We start from the raw sequence: 15,799 nt of genomic DNA on the forward strand, positions 1-15,799 counted from the left end.
GCCTGCAGTTGGCCCGAGTGGGAAAGGCATATCTGAAGGAGGAAAGCTCATGGAGTGGGCGACTGGAAGCTAAGAAGTGGATCCCAACAAAGTTCCTTGAGAACCTCTCTGTCCCACGCGTTGACCTCGGTGGAAACCAGCTTTGGTCTGGAATACAGCTAAAAATGCAGAAAATGTGGTGAGAACTGCAGGATCCTGGTCTCACTAATAGCTGGAAAGAAAAAGGTTTATATATCCAGCCTAAATCTTTCTGCTCAACGAACGTGGGAACCAGGCGTGAGAGGAGAAGCTCGGGTTTGTGGAAACTGGCAATGCTGTCCCCGGAAGCCGGCTCGGCACCGAGCTGGGTGCGGTGGGGGCCGCGCTAGGTCCGGGCGCGCACGGAGCGCTTTGGAGAGGGTCGGGTTCAGCACCGCGAACAGCGGTAGCCTCCGCCTCTCTCCTTCCCAGGCAGACCTGGTTCCCTCCTCCTTCTCCCCCCCCCCCCCCCCCCCCCGCCGTCTGGAGATGGGCAGTGACCGCCCCCCCCCCGCCCCCCCCTCCCTCCTCGCACTGCCCCCGCCCGCCCGCGTGCATGCGCGACTGAGCAGAGGGGCTGCCGGTCCCCGAAGTCCGGATTTCAGGACCCGGGCCGGCAGCACCGGCTGCGAGGGTTGCCGAAGGCGCACCGATTTGGGCGCTGAAAAAGCCTGGATTTGGCAATGGCTTTGCTGTGTGGCCTTGGGCAAGTCACTCTGTGTATCTGGGTTTCACTTCCTTCCCAATCCGAAAACGGGATTGGGTTCCTTGCAGCCCGGGCATTCCTGAGGTCTCCATTATCCCTTCTCCTCCCCCAAACCCCGGGGGCTTTTGTTAACGGTGCCAACATGGGTCTGAATAACAAAAGACGCCTGTCCAGGGGGTGAATGAGTTTGGACTCCCCACTGCCAAGTATCCCCCGCGCGCCCAACTCGGCGCGCCCCACTGGGCGGGCCCGAGCCTCGGCGGCGGAGCTGAAAATGGCTCATCTGCTCTCTGCTTTCTCTATTTCGCAGGAGCGGCGGCATGGAAGCTCTCACCACTCAGCTGGGGCCGGGGCGCGAGGGCAGTTCCTCGCCCAACTCCAAGCAGGAGCTGCAGCCGTACTCGGGCTCCAGCGCTCTCAAACCCAACCAGGTGGGCGAGACGTCGCTGTACGGGGTGCCCATTGTGTCGCTGGTCATCGACGGCCAGGAGCGCCTGTGCCTGGCGCAGATCTCCAACACCCTCCTCAAGAACTACAGCTACAATGAGATCCACAACCGCCGCGTGGCCCTGGGCATCACGTGCGTGCAGTGCACGCCGGTACAGCTGGAGATTCTGCGTCGGGCCGGGGCCATGCCCATCTCGTCGCGCCGCTGCGGCATGATCACCAAGCGAGAGGCCGAACGCCTGTGCAAGTCGTTCCTGGGCGAGCACAAACCACCCAAGCTGCCCGAGAACTTCGCCTTCGATGTGGTGCACGAGTGTGCGTGGGGCTCGCGTGGTAGTTTCATCCCTGCGCGTTACAACAGCTCTCGTGCCAAGTGCATCAAGTGCGGCTACTGCAGCATGTACTTCTCGCCCAACAAGTTCATCTTCCACTCGCACCGCACACCCGACGCCAAGTACACGCAGCCAGATGCCGCCAACTTCAACTCCTGGCGTCGTCACCTCAAACTCAGTGACAAGTCGGCCACAGACGAACTGAGCCATGCTTGGGAGGACGTCAAGGCCATGTTTAATGGCGGCACCCGCAAGCGGACCTTCTCCCTACAAGGAGGCGGCGGAGGCGGTGCTAATGGCGGGTCGGGTGGGCAGGGGAAGGGTGGTGCTGGCGGCGGTGGAGGCGGCGGCCCAGGGTGCGGTGCGGAGATGGCCCCAGGCCCGCCGCCCCACAAAAGCCTGCGATGTGGCGAAGATGAGGCAGCCGGGCCTCCGGGGCCACCTCCACCCCACCCGCAGCGCGGACTTGGCCTGGCGACGGGAGCTAGTGGCCCGGCGGGCCCAGGAGGGCCCGGTGGCGGCGCAGGTGTACGAAGCTACCCGGTGATTCCGGTGCCCAGCAAAGGCTTTGGGCTCCTGCAAAAGCTGCCCCCACCACTTTTCCCCCATCCTTATGGCTTCCCTACGGCCTTCGGCCTATGCCCCAAAAAGGACGACCCGGTTTTAGGCCCGGGCGAGCCAAAGGGCGGTCCTGGCACTGGGAGCGGCGGCGGCGGCGCGGGGACTGGCGGGGGTGCGGGGGGCCCGGGAGCCAGCCACTTGCCCCCGGGGGCAGGAGCGGGCCCGGGCGGTGGCGCCATGTTCTGGGGGCATCAACCCTCCGGGGCAGCCAAGGACGCAGCGGCAGTGGCTGCAGCGGCCGCCGCCGCCACTGTGTACCCGACGTTTCCCATGTTCTGGCCAGCAGCAGGGAGCCTCCCGGTACCGTCCTACCCCGCTGCTCAGAGCCAAGCCAAGGCCGTGGCGGCAGCCGTGGCAGCGGCAGCGGCGGCGGCGGCGGCAGCTGCTGGCAGCGGTGGCCCAGAGCCCCTGGACGGTGCCGAGCCAGCCAAAGAGGGCGGCCTCGGCGCGGAGGAGCGCTGCCCGAGCGCTCTGTCCCGCGGGCCCCTGGACGAAGACGGCGCGGACGAGGCGCTGCCACCGCCCCTGGCCCCACTGCCCCCGCCGCCCCCGCCGCCCGCACGCAAAGGCTCCTATGTGTCGGCCTTCCGGCCGGTGGTCAAAGACACCGAGAGCATCGCTAAGCTCTACGGGAGCGCCCGGGAGGCATATGGCGCGGGGCCTGCTCGCGGGCCGGGACCCGGCGCTGGGAGCGGCGGCTACGTGAGCCCGGACTTTCTGAGCGAGGGCAGCTCCAGCTACCATTCCGCTTCGCCCGACGTGGACACCGCGGACGAACCCGAGGTGGACGTGGAATCCAACCGCTTCCCCGACGACGAGGGCGCACAGGACGAGACCGAGCCCAGCGCACCCAGCGCAGGGGGTGGCCCAGACGGCGAACAGCCCACTGGACCCCCTTCCGCCACCTCCTCTGGAGCGGACGGTCCCGCAGACTCTCCCGACGGCGGCAGCCCCCGCCACCGGCGCCGCCTCGGGCCACCCCCAGCTGGCCGGCCCGCATTTGGGGACTTGGCGGCCGACGACGTGGTGCGGAGACCTGAGAGGAGCCCGCCAAGCGGCGGGGGCTACGAGCTGCGAGAGCCTTGCGGGACCCTAGGAGGCCCCGCGCCGGCCAAGGTGAGCCCCGCGCCCGCCCCGCAGGTGGCGCCTTCCCACTTACCCTGTGCCCGGCGGGGCTGCGGGGCCGGGCGGAGGACGGGAATTTTGTTCCGCGCAGGCGTGGGAGCAGCAGGCCCAGGCCACTCTCCGCAGGCCCAGCCTCTGGAGCGCTGCGAAACTGGGCCCACCCGCACCCTCCAGTGAGGGTTTCGAAGGGAACGGAAGCTGGGGGCGGGGGGGAGGACTGGGGAACGTGTGTGCTTTGTTTTTGTTGATGGGAATGGGGAGGAGACCGGCAGAGACTGCCAGACACAGAGACAGAAAAGGGGTGTGGAGGAAGAAAGAGGAGGTAAGAAAGGAACTCAGAGCCAGAGAAAAGCGCTCGCCCGGGTGGGCAATCAGAGCCCCCAGGAAGAGGAGAAGAGAGGACAGTGTGGCCTTTCCCTGAGTCCGGCCCCAGCAGTACCGGGTCCCTGGAATCTCCCACCACCCCAACTCGCAGTTTTCCGAGTCTCTTCGCACTCCCGCCTTGGGAACCACAGGGTTCGTTGCTGGGAAGCTGCCTCCGGACCGCGTGCGGGGCGGGAGGGGGGCTCTCAAGTTGGCAGGGCCGGGGCTTGAGGGGCAGGCTGCAGCCAGGCTGGAGTCGTTGGCCATTTTGAAAGTGAGTGCGCATACCTGTACATTCGGTTCATTAAAACACGAATCATTAACCGGATGCGAAAGGCGTCATTTGTGCCGGGGACGGGGTACCGGCGGGAGAGAAAGTGCCTAAAAGAAGCCGGGTGCAGAGGGTGGAGGACACTTTGAACGGCCCTTGACTTGGGACCCGCTTTGTGTTTAGAGTAATTTTCCCACGGGGGCTAATAATTATCCTGAATCCACAAGGGCGCAAGGGTGTGCCGCGTGCGTCGCTGTGCCCGCTCAAGTCCTGCGGACGCACCAACCTCTGCCACCCCCTCGGCTTTCCCTCTTGGCCGCGGGGTAGAGCTGGGCGTCTTCGGGCCGCCGAAGGGCGCCCCCCTAATCGCCTGTCATTTCTCGGCCGCCGCAGGTGTACGCGCCCGAGAGAGATGAGCACGTGAAGAGCGCGGCGGTGGCGCTGGGGCCCGCGGCCTCCTACCTCTGCACCCCCGAGGCCCACGGTAACGCCTGTCGCGGCCGCTGGCCGCTGTAATGGGGGGACCGCAGACACAGGGCCGGGGTCAAGGAAAGCCTGTGAAGAAAGACAAGGAGAGAGACGCAGAGAAAGAGGGAGAGGGAAAGAAAAATAATGAAAACAAGGAAGCTAAGCTAATACTCCCAACAACTTTCAACCTTTGGTTACTTAAAAACAACAATGACAACACGCCCTCTCCACCACACGCACACACATGCTGCAGTACACCCAGACACCCAGTTAAACCTGTAACAAAATCACGCCCGACACCGCCTGCAAGGCCTCTCATTTATTCAGCAAGTGTGTTTAGCCGCGGGGTCCCCTTTGGCTAGGTCGGATCCGGGCGGAGGATGGGGGCACATGGCCGCGCGCTTGGGTACCCCAGAAGCGCCAGGGTAGCTGAGGCCCAACGCTGGGTGGTGGGGGCCGCCCTGCACTTGCGCGCCTTACCAGGTTCCTCGCAGAGGAGGGGTTGGGGGCCGTGGAAATTCGGGCAGGTCGAGGCAGCCGAACCGCGGACGATGTCCCCCTACCCACCCCGAAGGTCGCAGCCTGGGTCGCGTTCTCGGCAAGAGTCGCGCGGACACACCGGGCGGCCACGCGCGCTCGCGGTGCCCCAGTATCTGCGCGCGATGTAGGTCGCTGGTCCCTGGTGGGCTCGGCTGCTCGTCTTGCTCTTTTCCAAGGGGCTGGGGCGGGGGCGTGAAGCCCGGAGATGAGCAGACCACGCGCGGGGGTGGGGGTGGGGTGCCCGGCCCAAAGCCTCAGGGCGCGCGCCTGGGCGCACAGCCGGGAACCAGAGGTGGCCACGACGCTTTTAATTAGGGCTTGGGTGCCCCGACCGCGGCAGCTCCGGCAGTATCGGGGTCACGGTTTCTTTGCCTCTCCTTGAAACTCGGTTTATTGCCTTCAAGAGCCAGATAAAGAAGACAATCACTCGCCCGCCGATGATTTGGAAACGAGGAAATCCTATCCAGACCAAAGGAGTATCTCCCAGCCAAGTCCTGCAAATACAGACAGAGGTAAGCCAGCCCTTGAACCCATCGCTCCCCACCGCACCCGGGAGCTGGGACCCAGGTCGCCCACAATCCCAGAGGCTTGTGAGAAAGGCTTTTAATCAAGTGTAAGCGGCTGCCAGTTTTCTTCCTCGGCGAGCAGATAAATATTTAATGCGAGCAGGGTGCAGGCCAGGTTTTCTGCCTCCTTGATGGATTTGAGGTTCTTTCAGGTAAGGGCAGAGGATGTACCGAAAGGAAATGGAGGGACGTCCTCACCCACATAAAATAGGTCAAAGGGCACTTCCTACCCTTAGATGGCCCATCTTCCCTGGGCGATCTCCTCCAGGGGTCACTCTTCTACTCCCTACCGTGATGTCTTAGAAGGTGGGTAGTACCGGATGCCTGTAACTGTCTCCTCTAAAGGCAGAGGGTCTAGGGTAGGTGCCTGACTGGATGTGGTTCCTGAGAAGCCCACCCCTCCCCTCTCAAGGGCTCTCCCAGGAAAGAATCCCTCTTACCTGCCCTTGTATCCCAGGCGAAGAAGGGCTTACCTTGGATATCACAGGAACTCAGCTGGTGGAGAAAGATATCGAGAACCTGGCCAGAGGTGAGGCTAAATTTGTGAAAAAGGTGTACACTGTGCCTGAGGGTGATGGGTCATTCCTGTAGAGGAGTGTTATCCGTGTAGGGGGTGAGTGTGGAAAGACATGGCCTTGGGGGAATCAGTTTTCCTCTCTTTGGGTGGAAAGTATGATCCTCTGGACACATTACCCTGGCACAGAGGTATGTATGTGTGGGTGGAGCATGGGAGTAAAACAAAGCCCCAGAAGTTTATTGGAAGTTTGGTTCCCAAGGCCCAGGTCTGTCTGAAAAGCCTTGCAAGAAAGAGAAATGAATAACGATGATGAGAACTTTTGATGCCTGTGGACAATCAGACAGGACAGTCTGGGTCCCCTAAACTCAATGGAAAACAGGACTTCAATGCAAGATTGCAGGGAAGCATTTATTTTAGGAATGTGAGAGGTGTTTTTCTTTCTCCTGGAGTTGAGGTATAACCACCTCCACCTTACCCTAAATGGAGTGAGGATGGAGCTTGTTTGCAGAATGGGGATCCCTGGGGGTTACTGCTCAGCCTATAAGGAGAAGACTATGGTTTGAGGTGCAGAGTAGGGGAGTCTCTAGCCCCACTTTGCCCTTCTGCCTTCCATTCTTGCATTTCAAAGGAGACTTTTCTGGTGGAGGGCCCAGACACCAATGACCTCATGGTCAGGGCAGGTGCCACATCTATCCCTCTGGAGTTGGTTCTGAGGGCACTAACAGAGGCCTCTACACCTATCTCCCTGCCCCTCAACTAGCCCATAGATGGTCTTGGGAATTGGTGGCAGGAGGAAGACAAGCATTGGTGGTCTTCCATTCTTCCTAGTTACAGATTTACAGGAAATGCCATTACCTTCAAAATCATTGGTGCTTTACAGTGAGGGTTCTTAGCATGGATTTGGCAGTCTTCAGACCTCCTGAAATTGTAGGCAAACTGTTGTATGTGTGTTTTTCTGGGAAAGGTGTCCAAGGCTCTGACCAAAGCTTCCCTGATTTATATTGAAAGGATGGGGGGTGGGGGGTGGGGGTGGGGGAGGGTCTGTCACTTGAAGCGGGAAATCAAGTTTCTGTGGGCCAGCTTCTTAGATTAGGGAGTTAGGAACAAGTTAAAGCAGTTGCCCAGCTGCATAGTTCCTGGAGCCAGGGCTTAGATTCCACCATCCTGAATTTATTCTCCTGGGCATCCTATCCCACAGCCCAGTTTCTTCACCCAAATCCTTTGAATGCAATTGGTAAAGCCAGAGAGTGGAGGGCCTCCACCTACTGGTCATCCTCCTCAACTCTCCTCTCAGGGTTGTTGGCCAAGGCAGAACCTGGGTGCTTTCTAGGTCCCCTGAGCTCCAAATAACCCTGCTTTACCTCCCACTTTACCTCCCACTTTTCCCCTTTCCCAGACGAATTGCAAAAACTGCTCCTGGAACAAATGGAGCTCCGCAAGAAGCTGGAACGGGAATTTCAGAGTCTCAAAGGTACCACTGCCATCCTGCCTCATCCCACCTCATCACCGAGCCTTCCACCAGGGTGCCCCGACCTACTCCGAAAGCCAGGTGCCAGGCAACTGGCACTAGGCGCCCTGCAGGAGCCAAGAAACTGTCCTTTTCCAGGGTTGCCGGCGAATGGCTGGGTGGGAGTGGGGGTAGGGGTGAAAGCGGGGGGAGGGGGGCAGGAAGTGAGGAAGTGGAGCTGGGGGAGGGGGCTGTGCGTAACAGCTCTCACTTAATCAATTTGCACAGATAATTTTCAGGATCAAATGAAGAGGGAATTGGCTTATCGAGAAGAAATGGTGCAACAGCTGCAAATTGTCAGAGGTAAGACGGGAGTCAGGTGAGCGCGTGCACGGGCCGTAACTGCCTCTCGTCTGGCAGGAGCCTCAATGTTGGCTCAGTCATTTGGATTTAAATTGAAGGTAATTTAACAATTATTTTTTTTATTTAATATCCTTTGTATACTCTGATTAGCCTCAGAATGGCAAGCGAGCCCAGCAAACGGCTTGCAGGCATCATTACATGGAGTGATTGAACTTCTTATCGCGGCAATTTCCATGGTTTCTAAATTAAAAATCGAGGCGTAAAATTACCTGGAAAGTAATGCCTAAGTTTGCTTTAATTTTGGTTAGATCCGTCTGCCTTTAAGCGCCATCCCAGGCCATTTCCTTCCTCGCCAGTCTGCAGTTAGGAGCTCCGGTACCCCCTCCCCCGTCCCTGGAGTTGTGTCTGCGCGGAGCTGCGCCCTGGGGAGAGGAGGAAGCGCGGGCTGTGACCTCGGCCTTTCGGAGGGTGGTCTGCGTTTCCTCCCTGGCCCCTCCTCTTGTCTTCCAGATACCCTGTGTAACGAACTCGACCAGGAGCGGAAGGCGCGCTACGCCATCCAGCAGAAATTGAAAGGTGCAGAAGCCAGGAAACAAAGATAGGAGGGGTGCTGGGTGCCGGCCGTGCTGTCGAGTGAATGAATGAATAGTGGGACTAGTGAGGAAGGCCACGATCCACATGGATCAGAATCTGAGAGGGAGAAAAGTGGAAACTGATTTTAACGGGAAGATTATTCTAGGATGGTGGGGTAAAGAGAGCCACTTGGGCTTTGGGCGCCAGAAAATCTGCCTTCTAGTACCAATTCTGGCTTTGAGCAGGTTGACCCCTCTCTTACTGTGCCTCAGTTTCCTCTTCTGTAAAATGGGGCTACTGAACCAGCGCAGTGGTTCTAAATCACCAGCCTTTGTCCTACCCTCCTGCCTCCTCCTGATCCACTGCGTTGAGATTCCCTGACCCCAAAGGGTTGGGTAAGGTCGGGGAGGGGAAAGGGTGAACTGCGCGGTGAGGTGAGCTAGGAGAGGCGCCCAGAGTGACCCTCGCGACTCTCTCCCCAGAAGCCCACGACGCCCTGCACCACTTCTCCTGCAAGATGCTGACGCCCCGCCACTGCACTGGCAACTGCTCCTTCAAGCCCCCGCTGTTGCCCTAGGGCCGGCCTGGCCGCACCCCTGCGCCCTCAAGCCATGCTGCTCCTTGTAAATACCCGCTGCCGCGGCGGCCCTGAGCGAGGAACAAGCCATTCGGACCCGACCGATGTAAATACAGGCGCCCGTCCGCCCGCCTTGCTCCCGGGCTCCCCGACCTTGCCCGCCCCCTCCCGGGCGTCCCAGTCCAGGGCGCCGGCTTGGTTTCCAAGTGTAAATACTGCCTCACACCTCAAATCCCCCTACCCTGTTTGAATTCTAGGGCATCGGACCTCAAGGGGTTAACTGGACAGACGGGGGCGGGAGGGGAGAGAGCCCCCTCCCTTTGTATAGCCTTGAACCGGATTGTGAATACAATGTAGCAACTTCGCTGGCGCCTGCCCCGCACTCCCCGTCCCGTCCACTTCTGAAACTCCTGTTCCTAATGACAAAGTGGCTATGTGCAATGGATATAAATGTACTGTGAGTCTCTAGGTTCAGTATTAGGTTCACTTTATTTATGCTGCAAGTTATTTTTGCTTCCTTCTCCTGGACCCACTTCCAGTCCCGTTTTGCATTCCCCTTTGGATTTTGCTTTGTCTATTTTTTTGTTGTAACCTCTTGATGTAACAGCACTTTAAAAGGGCAACAACTGACTCACGAGATGGCAACCACCTGGAGCCTGTTTGGGGAGACCACCCTATACCCTTGACTTTCGTTTTTAATAATTATAATAATAAAAAAAAGATGTCACTTCTGGGGCTACGGAGGTGAGAGTGCATCGGCAGAGGGAGGCGGGCGGAGCACTGTGCAACAGGTGGGGGTGGGAGCAGCCCCGCGGATTCTGGGGCGCCCGGGGTCAGAATCGGGCCTGCTCAGGTGGACAGCAGCGAGCACTCAACCTCTCCACTGTCCCCTCCAGACACACTCAATTTTCCCCCACAGAGCACTGGCTCGCCGCGTTTAGGACCCTCCCTTGGGCCCGGGATGGAGGAGGGGCATTATGTCATGGTCCTTAGAGCAGAGGTCCCCGGCCCTTTCTTCAAGAGCTCGAAGGCGCCGAAGGTTCATCCATGCCCATTTCCACGCCTGCCACACCGGGGAAGTTACCTCCGGGGCGCTCACAGACGGGGCTCCCTGCCGGGAATCCTAGGTTCAACCAGAATTGTCCCTTTAAATGGCGCGGGCAGGGCCAGCCTGGCCTGGAGGCGCTGGGGAGGGGTGGAGGTCGCAGCGCGTAAGGTGGGTCTACGCCCGGCAGGCCTGGAAAGTAAGGCAGGACTTGCAGAGCTCGGTCACAGGCGGCCTCCCGTCTGCCCTGCCGCTACCCGAAAGGAGGGACCCCGGTCCGCATTTCTGTTCGGTCCATTTTAGTGCGAGAAGGGCTAAGGACTCGCCAGGCCTCCGCTGGGGCGTCCGACATCCGGGTCGCGGTTGGCAAGGTCTCCCAGCGGCCTCAGTTTCCACAGCGCACCTCCCGCTTGGGCTAGAGAAGATGTTGCAAACTGCAGAACACTCTGCGGGGAGGAGAGTGTGGATGGAGTGGGAGAGAGCGCACGGCACTGGGAATCATTCAGCCTTAGCTTCCATTTCTCGCCCTCGGCTGGCTAGTGGGGGTCCCGGGTTGCGCCCTTCTTTTATCTTTCCTGGGTCTCTGTTTCGGCCTCTATGAAATAACACGCAGGCCTCCGTCTATGTGGCTCGTAGAAGGCGGACGGCAGGCCCCGCGCCACCCGCCAGCGGCTCGGGACCGGGAGCCCTGGGCTGCGGGGACCGGGAAGTTTCGTGGCGGGTTGTCTTGGTGGGCCTCGGACGGAGCAGGCGAGTAGGGGCGCGCTCTGGGCCTCCCTGAAGCTGTGCAGACTGGGAGTCCCGCTGCGCGGTACAGCCGGGAAGCCAATCCCTAGAGTCCTTTGCCCTGGGGGTCGGAGCCTTGGCGTCCCAGGATGTTCCAAGGGCTAAGCCCAGAGCGGACACGAAGGAGGTAACAATGTTGAGGGCGCCCGGCACACCGCGAGGCAACGCCTCCGGACATACCATCTCCCGGCAGGGCCCCTCTAGCGAGCGGGAACGTTTCATATGCATGAGACCCACCAGATCCGTTCTCCGCTGGACCCATGGCGAAACTGAGGTCCAGAGGGGAAGAGACGAGACCCCAGGGCGCGCCAGGGCCGGTGGAACTGCGACGGGGCGGGACAGCGCGGGTGTGGGAGTTTGTCGACGCCTTTCCCCACCGCAGATTGCACCTTTGGAAGCCACACTTTTCTTCTCTGTAAAATGGGCATAACCATTACCACCCTGGCAGGAAGTTCCGTGGCTGCGGCCTGACAGAGGAGCCTGGCAAATGCTCCTTCCCACCCTTCCTTCCGAATTCCCCCCAAAGTGGGAAAACTTCTAGGCGGCTGGGGCCTTCCGGAAGGGACGCCCCATTTGGGCCGGAATCTCTGCGGACTGGAGTCGTAGGCGGATCCGACCCAGAAAGCTCAGTCGCAAAAACCCTCCTGGGCTTCGCGTCCCTTTAGAAGTGGTTTGTTCCCCCCAAAATGTTAATAACCAAACGATTGGTATGGATGTAATTATCAATAATTATGCGAATTATTGCTGATTGCGGGGCTCGTAGCTACTTTAATTAGTTTACCAGATTCTAATTAAGTTAAATGAAACATTAATAGGGAAAATATGCTTTGAAAAAAAACCCCAGGATTTTTAAAAAGTCTATTTTCCGCCACAATGTTGCCACCTTGCGACAAATTTTAGGCATTACAGCCAACGCCCGAATGCCCAGACTAGGGTGCCTGGGCTCCCAAGGAGAACAAGTGGGGCCTGGAAGTTGGGAGGAGGCAGTTGAGCACAGAATGTCCTCCAGGCTGTTCTCCTGGGGTGTTTGGTTTGGCCTGGTCCCCAGCAGTGCCTACAGGAGGTCTGGCTCTGGAGTCCTAGGTCTGGGATAAGGGACTAGAGCGCACGGAAGCCGGGAGCCCTCTTATTCAGAGGAAACCGGGACCACTCTTGGACGCCGCAGTGGGACACATTATCTCTATCCCCACCTGTCCTGGCAAATCCAGAGTGAGAGACTGAGTAAAGTTGGAGCCGCCTTTGGAGACAGCATCAAGTGGTTTTATTTTTCACCCCCATGGGAGAAAGCAGTAAGTCCCTTCCCATCTCCATTTCCTCTGCAAATCAGGGTAACCTGTGTGCAAAAGCACCACTTATTAGACCCCTCAACTCCTGGAACACAGGTGACTCCGTGTTCTAGTGGCACTCGGTTCATGAGGCTAGCAGGGCCTTTGTTATTCTTGGTTGTAAGTGTCTGTTGCCCTAAGAAAGTAAGTTGACAGCAGGGGTCACACCTTGCTCTTCCTTGCAATCTACACTGCAGGGCCCAGGGCTCCACAGGCACACAACACATGTCTAGATGAATGGCTTCCAACTTTGTGGTTCATCTAGGTGCTGAAGATGTCTAACGGAAGGAATCCCTAGGTGCTTCTGGACAACAGCCACTGAGAAGCAATTAAGTTCATTTGCATAAGTTTAATTAAACAGGTTTACTGCTCAGAAAGATCCTTCGTCAATAAGATTAGTTTTGGGAGCAGGTGTCAGATAAGTGATTGTCAGCCTAGAAAAGGAAAACTTTGTTCCTGTTCCAGCTGTGTCCTAAAGAGGGTACTCCTTCACTCCGTCATGTTTTTCCAGGTCACTGGCACACAGGTCCACCCATTCCTAGCTACCCTGCTCTAAAGCCTTGATCCGTTGCAAACATGTGACTCCTGCCTTGAATTCAGAACACCAACAAAAGCAGAACTGGATCTGTGTGCCCTTCCCATGAATTCCAAACGGCCTCATCTCCTCTCTCCATCCTCAGATGTTTGGCTAAGAGTACAAACTCTGGGGCCAGATTTACTGAGGTCTCATTGCTGCCCTGCCATTGATGAATGACACTGGGCAAGTTGTTGAATCTCTCTGTGCCTCAGCTTCCTCATCTATAACATAGGGAGATGAACAGTACCTACTTCATAGAACTGTTTTCTGTTAATATGTGTAAAGCACTGAGAACAGCTCCTGGCATACAAGAAGTGCTATTGTATCGGTGTTTGCTAAGATTACAATTCCCTCTGAGTTCACTTTCCTGAGACTCAAGACAGGAGTGCTTTTAAAGAGTCCCAAAATGGACCCCAGGCCATCAACTTCCTCTCCTCCAGGGGCCCAGAAAGGAGGACAAACCAGTGCTTCTTCAAGCCTGGACTATTGAGCTTTCTGGAGACACGTTCATAAGAATCTGCAAGCACGCAGGTTGGAAAGGCATCCTGCAATGCCAATGCATTGACTCTATGTTTCTAAAGAGGCTAAGACTTGCCCAGGTTCCCTCAGCAGGTGAGTGCAGAGTGAATGCAGAGGAAAGGAAGTCAGCCAGGTCTCTGGATTTTCTGGGACTAGGAACTGCCTGTGTCTTTCAGAATTTCTGTTATGAGACAAGTTTCTTTTCTTTCTTTTTTTTTCCAGTAGAGACGGGGCTTCACCTTGTTGGTCAGGCGGGTCTCGAACCCCTGACTTCGGGATCCTTCCACCTCAGCCTCCCAAAGTGCTAGGATTACAGGCGTGAGCCACTGCCTCCCAACAGTTTGGTTTTTTTGTTTTGTTTTGTTTTTGAGACGGAGTCTCGCTCTGTAGCCCGGGCTGGAGTGCAGTGGCCGGATCTCAGCTCACTGCAAGCTCCGCCTCCCGGGTTTACCCCATTCTCCTGCCTCAGCCTTCCGAGTAGCTGGGACTACAGGCTTCCGCCACCTCGCCCGGCTAGTTTTTTGCATTTTTTTAAGTAGAGATGGGGTTTCACCGTGTTAGCCAGGATGGTCTCGATCTCCTGACCTCGTGATCCGCCTGTCTCGGCCTCCCAAAGTGCTGGGATTAGAACAAAGTGAACAGTCCTTTTTGGGCCAAGTCCTTCACTCTTGGATTCTATTTTACTCCCCATAACACCCCCTTCCACATACATAGACGAATAATATTCCAGTCTGATGGATTGTCTGTGCTGAAGGAGAGGGAGTCACACCGACATTGGTCGTGTTCTTATTTGGCATCCCTAGGGAGACATTTAAAACTACTCACCCAATTGCCCAAGTGGCCTCCAAAGAACGAGGTATCTCTAGGGGAAGAACAGAAATCCAGCCACCAAAGATTGTCCTCTAACGCCTTACATCGAAGGCCCTGAGCCAAGGAAGAGGCGGAGATGTCCTGCGGTCCCCTATTCTCGGCTGTTACCTGGAAAGGATCATTTCACCTCCACTGAAGAGAAAAGGAATGGGTTCTGAATGGAACGCTGCCCGGCAGCTCCCAGCGCCCGCTAGTAGAGTACCCGCCGCTGTCCCTGGGTGGCTCCGGGGCTTCGCGCCTGACCGTCCTCTTGCGGTGCGCCTGGAGGCTGGGAGCTGTGCGACCGCTCGAGGCAGATCGACTGAGGTCCCAGTGGCCGCAGGGCCCATGAGATGGACTACGTGCATGCTCAAGCACTAGCAAAGCAGATGCACCATTTCTCTGTTGGAAAGACATTTCAGAAAACATTCACTAAGTCGTCGAAGGAAATCTGAACGTGGTTGGACTTTGTTTCCTTCTTATCTTACCACTTAGGACTGTGTTTTTGCAATTCAATTACCTGAGGACTGGGTCCCGATTTTTTCAGGGTCTGTGCCTCTATAAGTCTTATCAGGCTTTACCTCTCAGTGACTGGGGTAAAATGATGACAGTAAAACAGTAAAACCCACGGGGTGGGGCTGTCTGGAATTTTTTAAAGATTATTTTATTTTTCTGCCCCCTCCCCCCTCTTTTCTTTTGTCTTTTCTTTTATTATTTATTTGGTCAGGAATATTTCAATGAAATATTGGTGAAGCCCTGACAAATGGTAGATACTCATTAAGTGGTGGCTTTTTTTTTTTTTTTTTTCAAAGGATTCGGTCACTCTTCTCTTGTTGCAAGTTCCTCATACTTTTGTTGCACTAGGTCCTGTTATGTTTCGGAGCTGAAATGGATCAACTTTGGCAAGACGAAATTTCCTTAAGTGTAAGGTACTGCAATACTCAGGATTGTGCAGAGGGAAGCAGAGGCAAGATAGGAAAGATCGCAAACTGGGGCCCGACAGCCAGATGCAAAATGCACCGCAGAGATGAGTCTGCCTAGGCCCCACCTTCTTCTATTCCCTCTCCTAGGACTACTGCATTTTATTTGTGTTAAACAAAAGATATAGCCTGTAGATGAAAGATGTTTTCAGGGGTAAACCGTGCACCGGCGTATAAACGTGGTGTAAACCAAACAAACAAACAAAAAGAGCTGGGGCGAAAATATGGAACGCTTCACGAATTTGCGTGTCATCCTTGCGCAGGGGCCATGCTAATCTTCTCTGTATCGTTCCAATTTTAGTATATGTGCTGCCGAAGCGAGCACGGTTTTAGCGCTTTGCCAGAAGATATATAAAGGCAAGAAATCGAAATACTTTAAAGTTACGGTAAGTATATGATAGTTAATTTTAAAACATAATTTTAAAATTACAAACTACCCAAGAAATTATTACTTTCTGCATCAATATTTTGTACTAATATCTTTGTGTTTACAGCCAAATTATTTCTAATTATCTCTCTAACATTCTTGTATCGTATATGCAAATATGAAGGACTCATGGGAAATAGGCCCTCTTCCCGCCCGACCTTTGCGCGCGCCCGGCGGACGGTCACGCTCCGTCACGTGGTGCGTGCTGCCTGCGCGTCTTTCTGCGGGGGCGGAGGAGGCGCGGAGGGATCAGAACCGGGTGTTTAGTCGAACGCTGCGCGGAGGTGGTGCAGCGCAGACCCTCGAAACTACCGAGCCGCGTCTGCGCTGCGCGAATGCGTTTTTGGAGCTAGGGGC

The 15,799-nt window shown here is 56.7% G+C and overlaps 1 protein-coding gene and 1 non-coding gene across 2 annotated transcripts; one reads left to right on the forward strand and one right to left on the reverse strand.

Moving 5' to 3' along the window:
- The first annotated feature begins 1,009 nt into the window (after positions 1 to 1,009).
- Positions 1,010 to 9,654, forward strand: SKOR1 (SKI family transcriptional corepressor 1). The gene is made up of 8 exons (XM_023220892.1): positions 1,010 to 3,240; positions 4,277 to 4,367; positions 5,296 to 5,403; positions 5,915 to 5,986; positions 7,371 to 7,445; positions 7,710 to 7,784; positions 8,295 to 8,360; positions 8,840 to 9,654. Exons 1-8 carry the CDS (start codon positions 1,045 to 1,047, stop codon positions 8,932 to 8,934), a joined length of 2,778 nt encoding a protein of 925 aa, XP_023076660.1. The 5' UTR covers positions 1,010 to 1,044; the 3' UTR covers positions 8,935 to 9,654.
- A 5,579-nt stretch (positions 9,655 to 15,233) lies between these two features.
- Positions 15,234 to 15,340, reverse strand: LOC111548430. The gene has a single exon (XR_002733407.1). It is a non-coding gene; the product is annotated as a U6 spliceosomal RNA (small nuclear RNA).
- Between the last annotated feature and the right edge of the window lie 459 nt (positions 15,341 to 15,799).

The sequence above is a fragment of the Piliocolobus tephrosceles genome, chromosome 6, assembly GCF_002776525.5.
Source record: "Piliocolobus tephrosceles isolate RC106 chromosome 6, ASM277652v3, whole genome shotgun sequence".
Taxonomy (NCBI): Eukaryota; Metazoa; Chordata; class Mammalia; order Primates; family Cercopithecidae; genus Piliocolobus; species Piliocolobus tephrosceles.